The sequence below is a fragment of the Natrix helvetica genome (assembly GCF_964273705.1).
Source record: "Natrix helvetica genome assembly, chromosome: 2".
Classification (NCBI taxonomy): Eukaryota; Metazoa; Chordata; class Lepidosauria; order Squamata; family Natricidae; genus Natrix; species Natrix helvetica.
The window spans coordinates 62,311,999-62,326,732 of NC_138552.1; the positions used below are offsets into that span (position 1 = coordinate 62,311,999).

The 14,734-nt window shown below is 40.7% G+C and overlaps 1 protein-coding gene and 1 long non-coding RNA gene across 2 annotated transcripts; one reads left to right on the top strand and one right to left on the bottom strand.

Moving 5' to 3' along the window:
* Positions 1-2,160: 2,160 nt before the first annotated feature.
* LOC309388011 lies at positions 2,161-9,821 on the top strand. Its single transcript, XR_014174707.1, has 3 exons — positions 2,161-2,387; positions 6,944-7,105; positions 8,584-9,821. It is a non-coding gene; the product is annotated as an uncharacterized lncRNA (long non-coding RNA).
* A 2,168-nt stretch (positions 9,822-11,989) lies between these two features.
* On the bottom strand, positions 11,990-14,383 carry GADD45G (growth arrest and DNA damage inducible gamma). The gene is made up of 4 exons (XM_081944402.1): positions 14,106-14,383; positions 13,708-13,845; positions 13,309-13,522; positions 11,990-12,733 (listed from the first exon to the last, which is right to left on the bottom strand). Exons 1-4 carry the CDS (start codon positions 14,156-14,158, stop codon positions 12,623-12,625), a joined length of 516 nt encoding a protein of 171 aa, XP_081800528.1. The 5' UTR covers positions 14,159-14,383; the 3' UTR covers positions 11,990-12,622.
* Positions 14,384-14,734: the final 351 nt, after the last annotated feature.

Sequence of the window (14,734 nt, forward strand, 5' to 3'; positions counted from 1 at the left end):
GTTTTCATACCTACCCCACAACTCTATAAATTCATGTTTTGGACATAGGCTTTAGGGCTTTTGTTTATAATCAAACCTACATCATCACTTTCCTGGATATTTTCATAAAGTCCAGAAAAGGCCATTTTCATTTACCATAAATGAATTATATTCTTCTCCTTGCTCTTAGTTTCACAAGTATGCAATAGGTTTTATTTTGATTTTACTTTCTAATTCATGCTGTTTATCACCTTTGTCCCATACCCCCTTCACGTTCTTCTTCCATATAACCCTTTTTTAAAATACAGGTTGTCCTTGGCTTACTATCACCATTGGTACCAAAATTTCCATTTGTAAGCAAGGCTGTTGTGAAGTGAGTTGTGTCCAATTTTATTTTTATTGCCATGATTGTTAAGTGGATCACTTACAGATGCTAAGCAAATCATAGAGTCACTAAGTGACTCTGTCTTCTCCCATTGACTTTGCTGGATGGAAGCTGGCTGGAAAGATCACAAATGGGAGATTACATAATCCTGAGACATTGCAATACATGCTGGTTGCCCAAAGTATTGAATTTTGCTCATGTGACTGTGAAGATGCTGCAACCATTGTAGTGCAAGGACTGGTGATAAATCACTGTTTTCAGAGCCGTTGTAACTTCAAATGCTCACTAAATGAATGGTTGTTAAGTCAAGGACTACCTATACAGAGTTGATCTTTGTCTGATATATAATAGGATTTATGATGATCGTGTTCAAAGAGAAGCTTCACATCTAACAGGTTGTGGGCTGCCCACGATGTGTCCGCAGGTGGCTGGTAAGGCCTATACCGGCATGAATATAATATATAATTAATAAAATAGACATTATATAATATATAAAAGAATACGCAGAGTATAATACTCCAACAAGAATACAAGATCAGGACAAAGAGTCTTAAAGTACATGTACTGAATAGTTTTATTAGGCCATATTAAAAGATAATAATTCAGCAGAAGTATTCACAGAGGTTTTTGAGGCTCTTAACAAAGATTTTTTGAGGGCTGGGGATATACTGGAGACCCTGGAATCTCATATTATAATACCTTAGTTTAAACTCACAGTAAAATGTCAATCTTTCAATTGTACTTTTGCAACCCAAGATCTTATGGAACAATTCCCCATAAAAAATTAGGTGATTGTGATCAATAGCTGAAGATGTGGGGTTCAGGTGATTATCACAATGCTGGTATAGCTGAGAGATGTTGTCACAAAAATCATATTACCTAGTCAGGGAGAAGCTTTGCATAGGAGCCACCTGACTGAAAGTAGCCATAGATTACACACGTCCTTTGGATATTCCTGAAAAGCTATTTGTTCCTCTGTAGGCAATATAAAAGAGATCAATGAGTAGTATAGTAAAATGGTTAGAAGAGAGGAGATGATATCCAGCAGGATTTTTCTCAATGCCCTAAAGTTACTCATTGCCAACGGAAACTCAGTTATACCTAGCGTCTCTTTTCCTTTGTATGAAGTGCTTGTCCTTATCCATCAATAAGACAAGTCTGATGATGATAATGTTATTAATTTGGTTGTGTCTGGCTCTGTGGGCAAGGTCTCTCCATATTTTCTAATCTTGCATGACTTCTGTGTGTTTTTCTGTGTTCTGGCTGGTGTCAGCTTTGACAGTGTCCAGTCACCCTGGATCTTTGGGGCCTGGTTTCCTTTTAGCGCTAACTTTTCCAAATATAATTTGTTTCTCCAGTGAATTCGTCTGCATGACATGGTCAAAATAAGTGAGATCTAATTTTGTGATTTTTTTAAGACCGGTCTAACATAGTTAGTATAAGGCAGGAATGTGAAGAGCCATGTTTAAACCTACTGGGCAATGTTGACCAATGACTTATTTCCTGCCTATCCATGTATATACTTATAATTGGAATATACAGTAGGATAGCAGGAAAAATAATGCTTGCTGCTTTGAGTTTTTAATAGCAAAAATAAGATACAAATATAATAGAAACTCCTGCCCCAAAGCCTGAAAAACTGTGGCTGCTTAGTGTAAAAAAAAATATTCTGCTACTTGAATCAGTGACTTGATCTTTTCCCTAAGGCAATTGCCCATGGCTTGAACTGTCTGCATCCTCTCTAGGAGGATTCCTGGCCTTTCTATAACAACGCAGTGAGCCAAATCTAATCATGCAGTGGGTTTTTTTGTTCTCTAGGGCAGGGAAAGGTTTACTTGTAGAATTTCAGCCTGATAACCAGTGTTAAAGGCACAGGACTTTGATTAGAAGAGAGTTGCAACTCTATGACTCAGCAAGAGTTTTTGGTCTTTGGAAGGAGGAGGGGTAAACCCAGTCAGTGCTAATGCTAAATTCACAACTTTCAGAAACCAGTTGAAAAAATGATAGTAGCAGGAGTGGGCAGGTATCAAATATTCTTGGAGTTGTTTGCATTTTTCTCCATGGTTGGATATATAGTTTTGAATTTGGACAAAAAGGAAAGTTGGGAATGAAATGCTCCCGAACAAATAGATCTGTTGGCAGCTCTCGCTTGGAAGGAAGTAGCTTCTGACAGGCAAAATAGGCCACATAATTGCTCAGAGAAAGAGAAACTAAGAAATGACTTGGTTTCTCTATTACTTGCTTCCAGGAGTTGCCGGGAAGGGCAGGGAAAGCTTTCTCAGTGATTTATGTAAGGGTGTTTGGTAATCTAAAGTTGTGGCTGCTGACTGTTTATTTCTCTGAAAACAAGGTGACTATGGTGGGTAAAACTTTAGGTGAATCAAGGGACTTTTTCTCAGCTAAAATAAGAGGCTAGGTTTTTTCCTACTTTCTATATTATTTTTCTCCTAGGCTGATGAAGATTTCAAAAAACTGATTTCTAAAGTATATACCCATCACTAAGAAAGCACACACATCGCTTGAGCTAAATTAAAATACTCAGTTTTAGAAAAGAAATCTAGTTACTGGGAATCTGGATAAAGAGTATACAAGAGGTGGCATTGCAACGACCATTGGATGCAGCAAAAACAATCTGTGTCATGAGTAATTCAGAAGTAGAGTAAAACACTGGGGAGAAATAACCAGATTTATTGCCATTGTTGAGTGCCTGTTGATTTTACAAGAAAGAAGAACCTGAAGGATGGGAAAGCAAAGGCCTTATAGAGAGCTACAAGGTGGGAAATTCTAGAGATCTATTTGCTTGGTCACTTTGGAGACAGATTCTTGTCAAGGTACTGCATTTGGAGTATAATACTGCTGCATTTTTAGGCAAAGCTACCCTTTTGGGCGGGGCAACAGAGCTGGGAAACTCTCTTGTTAAGGAGAATGGAATGTTGAGATCATCAAGTGACTGAGAATGGAATGTTAGCATTTCTCACCTGATTACTATGCAATTCCCTTATTAGGGCTGCCCTTGGCCTCTGTTGGAGCTAATGAGCAAAGGTTTTATTTTTTCCCCATATACCGGTAGATGGGTTTGCAGAGGGCAGGGAGGCTCAATTAAGGTCTGGTAAGATTAGTCAAAGAAGATCTGGGTTTGGTTATGGTCATGTCCACAAAAACATGGAGGAGAAAAAAACATAACCTCCAGTTTGTTAGATTTGTTTTCTCTACCACTCTAGACATTCTTTGCTGCATTTGGAGGCCATCTGGATCTTTGTATGTCAGATCTAGGAACCCTGAGCTATTTGTTTCTATCACAAGCTACCGTACTTGGATTAATGCTGTAATCAAGGTGAAAAGCCACTGCTTTTGCAAACAGTGCTTTCTACACAGGAACAGAAATCATAACTGTCCAAAGCTACAGCATCATGTGAATTTAAATAACGTACATAGCTCATTTGACAATTATTTTTCCTATCTTGCTTTGACGGTTTGAAAGAGATCCAGCAGAGATGAAGCTATGAAAGGATTTACAATATTTATATAGTGGAATATGGTCCATAATAAATTTAAAGTTTTATGGGACTCTTGAAAAACATTCTTAGGAATGTTTTTGTGAAGAGATCTTTGCAGTCAGCAGGTACAAAATCCAGTACTGGGTTTCTGGTGTGAAATGTTAATCAGAGATGCAATATTTACATAACACACTTAATAATAACATATTTTTGGTAATGAATCATCAATGAGTGAGAGCATGATGGAAGAGATAACGTGATATCTGCAGATGTTTTGAATTTCGGTCCTGATAAATTAGAGTTGCTATATCAGAACTACAAAAATCTGGATGACCACCGAACAGCAGAGACAAAAATTAGAAAATTCTAACACTTTTCCGCCGTATAGTGATTGTCCAGATTTTTGTAGCCCAGATGTGGTAGGTCTACATTATCCTCACCAAAAAAACTAATGGAAAGGAATGATGTACATTGTACACCAAACCAAAGAAGACAAGTACCAACCTTGTACAGCCACATATTTCAATTAGGCTGATTGTGTTGTGCCTCCATCATATCCAACTGAATAGACATAAAAGGGGGATGGAGAGAGAATCATGCCCACCGCCCTGAGTTTCTTGAGAAATCAATGATATGTGGAGGGAGGGGAAGCAGAGATAAGTCCTTAGAATGTATGCCACTCAATGACATGCATATATCAGTATTTATGAATTAGCCTTAAGAGTACAACTATATTCCATATTTTGCTGATCAGATTCACGCGCATGCACACACTTAAAACATTGTCTTTGACTTTAGCATGAAGAGTTGTGACTAGTAATTCTGAAATGTATCATCTATATTTTTGCTGAAAAAAATTCTGGCCAACCAGTTTTCAATCATAGTTTTCTTCTAGTGTACTTCCAGATTTTTGCAACCCAACCATGGTATTCTTACTTTACTTTCTAACATGCTTCCATAGTATAATAGCTTAATGTATGTAAACCATGCACATATAGATACTGGATTTGAGCTTGCTATTAACTAGCTGAAATAACATGTCCATTCATGCAATTCAAAGCCAGGAAAAGAAAGCAAGGCAATCTTCTCATCTGGAGTTTCCTGTTTTATTCCTTATCAGTTAAAGGCATCCTCTTCCATGTCAGTGCTTCCCAGATGTCCTAGTCCACAGCTCCACATTTTAGTGTCATTTACTAGGGAGGATGGGAGCTTTAGCCCAACACTTCTGGAGGGCACCAGGTGGTTTAAGGAAGGCTGATCTAGGGACTAGTTACAAAATATAATATCCATTGTGCAGACATGCTATTCTACATAAGGGGTAAATAGGGAATGATGATTAAGTGGCCGGAAGACAAAGCAAACTCAAAGATCTCCACTTCCTGATCATTTGTGTGCTCCTTATGAATTTATTTCATTTTTTAAAAAATCTGTATGCTGAACTTCAAAGCTAAGATATCATAGGGCATACTCCCTTGACAACATTTTTAGTAAGATACTTCAGATATATAAGAAACTGAAGTAATTGAAGTACACAATATTAAGGTGATGAAACAAAGAAAAGCAGCACACGAGTAATTTAAATATTTGTAAATAATAAATACAGTGAAAGTCACCTGTATTAATTGATTAAAATATCTGGAGATGGGATGAAACTTGACTTTGGATACTTACCACATTAGATAGCCCCTAATATGCCTAACGGAGCCAATTAAAGTTAAATAACAAAATACTCTCTTGCATGATGTGTTTCTTCCCTTTTGGGATGCAATGAGGAATCAAATGCTTCATTGGGCTTATTAAAAAATAAAAAATAATGGTACATATAAGATATTAGATAACAAGGTGATGAATTATATAAAGTCAGTAGAGCTCTCACATGTCCCTCTACCAACTTCCCCTCCCTATTTCTTTTCAGGAAGCAAAATCTTCCTCTCTTCTGCAGTCAGATCAGAAGTGGTATTCAGCAGGTTCTGACCAGTTCTGCAGAACCGGTAGCGGAAATTTTGAGTAGTTCGGAGAACTGGTGAATACCAACGCTGACTGGCCCCACCCCCTTCTATTCTCTGCCTCCTTAGTCCCAGCTGATCGGGAGGAAATGGGGATGTTGCAATAACCTTCCCCTGGAATGGGGAGGGAATGGAGATGTTACAGTATCCTTCCCCTGCCATTCCCACCAAGCCACACCCACAGAACCAGTAGTAAAAAAAATTGAATCCCACCACTGAGTCTGATGTGATACAACTAACCAAGAGAAGTTTCACATTTGATTCTTAAGGGCAATGGTATGCACAGAGCTAAATAAATGAACCAATTCACTAGTATGGAATGCCTCTAAAGCCTTTGTCCAAGAGACAAAGTCTGCATGCCATTCTGATCAGCGGATTTAAATTTGGACTTTGCATACTGACTGGAGAATTCTGGAAGTTGAAGTCCACACATCTTGAAGTTGCCAAGATTGAAAGCATTGGTCTGCTGCCTCTGACATTACTCTCTGCCTTAGCTTTGGTTTTGGGAAGATAAATAACTGATAATCATATATCTAGAAGGCAGGGATAGGTAGCTGTTGCACAATCTTTTTGTGTTTTGCATAGTATGCCATTTCCATACATTGGTTTTATTTATTTCATGATAATGTACTGCGTATCCACATATGTGTAAAAATACACAGAGCACACATATCCCAGTTTTCCTTGAGCTAATGCCCCGTCTGTAAAATCAGATTTCCTGACAAACCTGATTACACCTTTGAGGGATAAAATAAAATATTGTGCAAGCGTATGAAAGATCAGTTCTTACTGGTTGTTACATGCCCTACAATATGCAGGAGTCCGTAGATGATGTAAATCTTTGTATTAATGGATGCTTGCAATGGGTCCATGTAATGAGCTGAGAAGGTAGATGCTATCCTTCCCGTCTCATTACTGATCAGATAGGTCATAAGACAAGCGTCTATTCAGTGGTATGAATCAAGACAGTATGTAATTGGATAGCACTTTTGCTGCTGACATTTGTTGACGATGACATTGATACTGATGTTATTGAGAACCCTGGTGACCCTTTCCTACTCCTTTTACCCGTTTAGGCAAAGGCTCTAGAGCACCTGCGGGAAGCAACCATTATCCTGAGAATCAAATCACAGTTGATCTAGCGCCACACTTTTGAATCAATCATGGAAGTCATGAGCATGCAATGTCCCATGTATACATGCCTCAAGTGCCCACATGTCATTGGATAAAATACATCTGTAGGCATATACTGTATGTTCTATTTGTGCAATTTGCTTACATAAAGAGGCATGTAGATTGTGTAAATATGTCCACAGTTTCTAACCCGATATTCTATATGCCAGGGTGTCCACCAGAGATCCGATTCCATATTCCACCATGTGTAGATCTAGAAGCCTACAATGTAATCAGCATTATCACTTGCAGGACTGGAAATGTTACATCCCAAAGCTAAATATAATTTCACTTGTACACTCTACTTATGTTGCCATTACACACACTTCGTTTCCATATAAAAGCAATAGCTATATAGTACAAGGGGACACAGTGGCTCAGTGGCTAAGACGCTGAGCTTGTCGATCAGAAAGGTCGGCAGTTCGAATCCCTAGTGCCACGTAACGGAGTGAGCTCCTGTTACTTGTTCCAGCTTCTGCCAACCTAGCAGTTCAAAAGCATGTAAAAATGCAACTAAAAAAATAGTAATCACTTTTGGTGGGTAGATAACAGTGTTCTGTGTGCCTTCACCATTTAGTCATGCCAGCCACATGACCACGGAGACATCTTGGAAAGCACTGGCTCTTTGGCTTTGAAATGGAGATGAACTCCCCCCTAAATTAGGGAACAACTAGCACATATGTGTGAGGGAAACCTTTACCTGTAGCACAGACTTATATACCACTTCATAGTGCTCTACAGCTCTCCCTAAGCGGTTTTACAGAGTCAGCATATTGCCCTGAACAATGTGGCTCCTCATTCTACCGACCTTGGAAGGATGGGAGGCTGAGTCAACCTTGAGCCAGTGAGACTCAAACTGCTGAACTGCTGGCAGTCAGCAGAAGTAGCCTGCAATACTACAGTCTAACCACTGCACCACCATGGCTCTTAATAATAGCATCTCCCAATCTGCTGCCATATGTCGGTCACTGGAAGTGTGTTACTGAAACTATTGAGTATGATATACAGTATTCTACAAGACATATTGTTTGTTGCTTCCACTATATCTATGTAGCCTCTTTCCAGTCTCTTAATACACCGTAGAGCAAATAGTGAAGCATGTTACAGTCATCCATTCTAATGGTGTGTCCCACCGACTGCACCTGGGCTCTGATAATCAGAGACGCAATGCTGGTGGACTTTGCATAATCCAAGATTTTTGTGTTGAAGAGACAGTCATGCCAACAAATGCCAAGGATGGAGTGCACAGGACACATGAAATTTCTCCACTGCAATGTGTCATTGCTACAGAGTCCAGGAATCACATCTACACAGAAGGGAAGGGATCATAACATTGTAGACTTTCAGCTTTGTGGTGATACAAATGTTGTGTTAATTGAGTGCTCTAATAATGCAGTTGTCCCAGAGCCTGACTGGCCTTGCTGATCTTGGAGTCCATTTCTTTGCTCAGAGACCCATTGTTCAAGAATTTGAAGTTATTTACATTTGACAGCTGGATGTCATCAACGGTGATTTTTGCTTCTATTGGGTTGGTATTTTGCAGGTGCTGATAAAGTACTTCAGTCTTTTTCGGGTTGATAGTCAGGCTGAAGAGCAAAGCAGCATCTTAGAATGTCTTCAGCATCAATTGTAGAACACTGTCTTGTGCACCTGGTATGCACAGTCATCTGCAAAGATGGGTTTTTTTTAATGACCCCACAAAGGTACTTTGTGCATCCAAGCAGCAGAGATTAAAGAAACAGCCACCTAACAGAAACCTGATATACACTTCCTTCTTCAGACCTTTGACAGTATGTGACAACCTGCAAGGAAGAACAGATTGAACAGGACTGGGGCTAGCACACAAGCCATGCTTCACTCCATTAGAAATGGCAAATGCAGCTGGCATCACCATGGTAGAGGACCTGTTCTGTCATTCCATCATGGAGTAGCTGAATCAACTTCACAAATTTTCTTGGGCAACCCTAGTATCTCAGGAGGGTCTAGAGAGGCTCCCTATTTACAGTGTCAAAAGCTTTTGTTGGGCCAGTGAATACACAGTAAAGAGATTTGTTCTGCTCAATGCACTTTCCGTGGACTTCCACTTTTTTTTTCTTTTGCATTTTTTGTTACTGCTATATCTATAATAAAAGCAGGAATGAAGGACCAAACCATTGTAGTCATTGTTGAGGACTGTGTTAATTTCAGCCAGTATAGAAAATGGTTAAGGATGATGAGGTTCGGCTATAACTGAGAAAATGGGTTGTCAAGTTCACATGTAGGTAACCAGAAAGCCTGTATATTTGCTGCTCTTACTTTAAGGGTTTGGGGACATCTCCAATCCAAAATGTGTGTGAGGTCCAATGAAGCTTATAGGGCTGCCTGGATTTTCTATTGAATAGATATGTTCTAGGATTAGTGTGCTAGGACATTTTGGAGTGACTTATCAAGAAAAACAACCACAGCTTTGATCTTCCATTCACCAACCTATTCTATAGTACATATTGTCACATGGTTGAAACAGTGTCACCTCAGGGCAGCAAGTTCATTGAATGTTGTTTTGTTTTCCTGCTTAGACAAATGAAGTATAACTTTGCTCTTGACAAGTATAACTAGTGTACACAACAAATTGTCTCTCCATTTATAACACAATACGCCTGCTTTGTTCTAAGGTCTTCTTTCCATCTTATCAGCTCAACAGTTTATTAAGTTATTTCAGGCCACTGCTTTTGACTCATGCTCTGCACTAAGTTATTCCAGGATAGTGTTTGTTTTTCCCTAGTTCTTGGGTACAGACCACACCAGGAGAGAGGTAGAAACTAGCAGAATCCTGTAAAGTCCTTGAAAAAATATATTTATCAATCCAAGAGTAACCGAGGTCTCCTATGCAATCTTCTGCCTGAGCAAGGCATGGTCAAAGAGTTACTTTAGCAACTTCATCCAGAAGTTCACTGGTATTTAGTCATAGCCATTTGTGATAAGGCTTTAGAATAGTTTTGAGCTCCACCACATCTAGTAATAAAAGAGCTTGAAATGATTCAGAATATCTCAGTTCCAATGTATTAGTTCATATTGTATATAGGAAATAGGGTTCACTGATTGTAGTACAGATTCAGTTTGACTATCAAGAACTAAAGGAATTTCATTTCACTGAGTCTTTTGCTGATATAAACTATCCAGTTGCCCTTGCACATTGTAGAAATCAGAATACAAAAGTTTAACTCATAATAGGGAACTAGTTTGGCAAGGGAGTTGAGATATCAGGCTAGAAACTGGGAGACCATGAGTTCTAGTTCCTCCTTAAGCACAAAGCCAGCTGGGTGACCTTGGGCCAGTCACTCTGTCAGTCCTTGGAAAGAAGCAATGGCAAACTACTTCTGAAAGACTTTGCCAAAAAAAAACCATGCAGGGATTAGTCCAGGTAGTCACTAGGAGTCAAAAGTGACTTGATGGCACACAGGTGCACATGTGTGCATGCACTCACACAGAATCATAATTACATGTGAAGGGGGTGACAGTACACTTTTAACTTGGGAATATATGTTGTTTACATGGTGCAGTGCCCTTTCCTTATGTCAGCTGCAACACCAATTAAAAGGTTTTTTGTAGCTAGTGAAAGCATATACCAATGGCACCATGGGAAATGTGATATATAAAATCATGCCAGGAAGTGTTTTAAATACCAGGGCTGCAAATGATGTTTCTCCCCAAATATGCAAACAGCTATTCAGGTCTAAATGTAAGGATAAACAATATCAGACACTGGTGAGCTTCAGAGTGCTCATTCACTGGAGTGAAAGGAGACACACAATGTTCATTCCCCAAAGGCACCTAACTACACCTTGGAGTTCTACTACACAATTTTTAAGATGAAAAATGTGACTGATCTTCTATATATTAAAGAATAGTGAAAAGGGGTGTTTATTGTTTCATTAAAATTGACATAGTAGTATCTAATTCAAACCATGCCAAGGCAAATAAACAGTCTTTGAAGAGCCAAATGTCCACACGTTATATCAATTTTATCTTTTGAAAATGTTCTTCCAGCAACTGAGAAGCTGAAATGATTCTCTTGTTGCAGCAAATGGCAGATGGACAAACAAGCAGACAGCTTGAAGCAGTTGCAAGTTTTTGGCACTCCATCTGCATATTTCCAGTGCAATTCTATCCAATACTTCAGCCTAAGTCTGCTTGTCTCAATCGAAAATCAACTGTGCAGGATAAAATGTGTTTGAAGAGAAAGAAAGATGGGTATGAAACATTGCTCCAGTGCTTTTATCTTTGGATGAACAGTGCTCATGTCAATGTCAGGCATCTGATACTACAAAACCATTTTTGTAATGTCTTATTCCTTCAGTGTTTTGAATGTTCAGCTGGCCAGTAACATGTGCTGTGCCCTCAATGCACAACAAAGGCGACCTACATTAGCAGGACTCATTACACATGCAGCTCTTTAGTCCTGCAAGCTGTTGTGAGAAGCAGCTGTTGCAATGTGGTGGGTGAAAGGTCAAGTCACTTCAATGGAAGGCATTTCCTTTGTCCAAACCACTCGCTGCCTAAATCTTTCCCAATGATACAAAACTGTGCTGCTCCAAACCTTAAAACTTTTCATCTGTATGCAAGGTATTGTGTTGACTTGCAAAAATAACTCCCAATCATTTTTAATTATTATTAGAACTTTAAATTTTAGGGAGCTCTGGTTATCTCCATAGTATATGCTAAGCAGTACATTTGAACCAGTGTTTTGTAGAGCTGCACACTGTAGAAAATGCACTCCTATTTTAAAAAGCAATAGGTTTACAGCCCAAAAATGTAGCAGACACTTGTGCCTCAACCCCTAGTACTGGAGTATCTCCTGTTACATGAATATTTCCTCTAGTAGATAGATAAGATATGTAAATAGATAAAACTTTGGTTGCAAATCCATTTCCCAACCACCCCTTATAAGCAAGACCATCACTACATAGAAGTTAGTTTTCAAAATTTATTACAAAATATATAAGATCTTCGACAGCAACATCAAATTCATTTAAAAATTATTGCAAAATTGATCTTCAATGCAGAAAATGTAGTCCAAAGGCCTCTGACAGATCAGTCTTCATTGAACTTTTTATATCAATACAATGGTACCAATGTGTACTATGCTTAGAGTCTTTTGGGGGACTTTTTAAATACCCCCATCAATCATTCCTGATTGCAGTGGCCACATATTGTTCACATGCCACCTGTATTCAGTTTTCCAACTTTCTCCCATATTTTGCTACCGCAAACATTTCATCTCACTTGGAAACCAGCAAGAGTTTTTCTTTTCTTCTACTCCTTAAAACATGGGATGCCTTTTTTCAGCTCCAGACGTGCCAGCTTCCTTACCGCTGCAGTTTAGTGGGGACTTCCTGTTGGCATAATAAGCCATCCCCGGCCCTCTTCTCTTCTCCACAAGATCCCACCGTGTGCTGACTTGAGCGATTTAATCCAAGCTGTTGACCGGGCTAATCCCCAGAATCAGCCACTTGTTGGGTTGCCCAGATGAGTAACTCCAGGATGAGGGAATGCAACAAAAGGTGTGAGAACCTCTTCTATGCATTGGATAGTCAGCCTCTCCATCACTCAGGAAGGGCAATATTGGGCACCCAGTCATTCACATTTCGACTCTCCTCACAAAACAAGTTCAACTTGTCCAAGGCTGGATCTTTCCAAGCATCCTCGTTGGGATTCTACAATAAAAAAATAAATACAAATACAGAAGCTATTAGTGAAAGCGGTCAATGAGAAACCATTTAATACTTTTATTATTACAAGTAAGGAAAACATTTTTATATAAAAGTAACTACAATATCCCAAATATCAGTTGTAATGCTTTTGTACGGAAACCAATGTACTTTTTAAAGTTGCTTAGTATTCGCATGCTATTATTTCAGAGCTGTCAATCCATGCACAAAATTGGTTTCCTTGAGAATAATCTATTGTTGGAAATTCATAGCTTTGAGTTTCTAGTCATAGAAATATATACGTGTATATATATACATATCCAAGAGGCTCAAAAAGGTGCTCTAGCAGCTGCTATTCTGCTACAATACTGAGAAGTATGACTAGCACCACAGAAGCAACTCCCAGGGTAGAGGGAGGAAGCGAGAAACAGGGGAAATCCCACACTCTACTTAATCCCTGCATAAAGGTCAAGTATTAAAAAGTCACAAATATACCGGGAAATTTTGCAAGCTCAAGGGAACAGCCCTCTTCTAAGCAGATACCAAAAAGAAAGAAAGAGAAAAAAAAAAGCACCACTTACCGTAATGAGAATGCAGTGCAGATCTCCGGGCTCCCCAGCTTCCTCCCCAGCACCCACGATGGCAGCCAGTTTCTGGATGTCGTTTATTCTCACAATGTCGATGTCGTTTTCACAGCAGAAAGCCTGGATTAGGGTGAAGTGGATCTGGAGGGCAATGTCTCCCTCGTCTTCCTCATCTGCGGCCAAGACGCAGAAAGCCACGGTGTCTGGATCGCTGCAGAAAACACGAGGGGGAGAGAAGCAGATTAGCAGGGATCTGGGGATACTTTCCAACCATGGGGGGTGGGGGGTGAAGGAGCTTAAAGCCCTCTCTCTCCCAAAGGACCAAGGTGGTTAGTTTAAAGGCAGGCCCCGTTGTTTTGGCCAGCCAACCTCGCGCAGACCGAGCAAGATACTTACACATTCATCAGCTTGGCAGATTCATAGACGCCGGCGGTAAGGCAGCCACGGCGCTGGGAAGCAACGAGCAGCTCCTGGAGAGCCTTGCCGGCACTCTGCATCCTGGTTCCGCTTGTGCTAGCGCTGCTAGTGGTGCTACTGCAAAGAGAAGCGGGGAGAGCGGGGATCAGTGCCGGGAAGGAGGAGGGAGTCGCGGTCTATCCGCGCCGGGGCTTAACAACGGACGCGCCGGTCTCCGGCTCAGCCTCGCCACCTAAGGCGAGGAACGGCTTCGCGCGAGGTTCCCCTCTTCCCCAGCGTCCAAGAGCGCCTCGTCCTTTTTTTTTCTCCCCCACCCCTTCCCTTTCCCCGGGGCTCAAGCCTTCAAAAGCAGCCGCTCCGACGGGCTAGTCATTTACCTGTCGCTCGTTTCAGGCATCGATTCCTGGCCGTGAATTTCCTCCAGAGTCATAATGGTCCAAAAGGCAAGGAAAAATAAATAAAACACCAGGGTTATCCACACAAGGGCTGGCTCCGCAGTTCGAAGGGAAAATTAATAATAATAATAATCTTCCGGAAAGCGGTTCGACAAAAGAGATAAAGAAAAGGGAGATGAAGAAGAAAACAAAATCCACAGCCGAAGTTTGTCTCAGGTAATCCTCTTCCTCTCAAGTCACAACTGCGTCTGACTGCCGAGGAGCCGCGCTCGCCCTTTATATAAGGGCGGCGGAGCTACCGTGCCGGCAGCTGCCGGAATCTCGCCTCCTCTGATTGGCTGAGCCCGGCGTGTATTGTTATGTTAAGCCGAGAAGTCGGGTAGACCCGGCTCGTGCCGGGAAGCCACGTGGGAGGAGGGGGGCTTGTGGAGTGGGGGGCCGTGAGCGGGTAAATAGCGTGGAAGGGGCCCGGGGGATTTTCAATGCCTCGAATCTGCCACAGCTGCTTTTGTTATGATGTTACCAGGCAGACCGCGGCCGACATAGCTTCATCTTTGAAACGGGCGGGGGGGAAGAGCGCCGGATGACTCAAAGAAAGGAGCTTGTCTTAG

Coding starts and splice junctions, on each gene's coding strand:
- GADD45G (XM_081944402.1), bottom strand. CDS start 14,158: ATGACTCTGGAGGAAATTCACGGCCAGGAATCGATGCCTGAAACGAGC. Junction 13,846..14,105: donor ATGCCTGAAACGAGCGACAG/GTAAATGACTAG, acceptor TTCTCTTTGCAG/TAGCACCACTAGCAGCGCTA. Junction 13,523..13,707: donor TCTGCCAAGCTGATGAATGT/GTAAGTATCTTG, acceptor TGTTTTCTGCAG/CGATCCAGACACCGTGGCTT.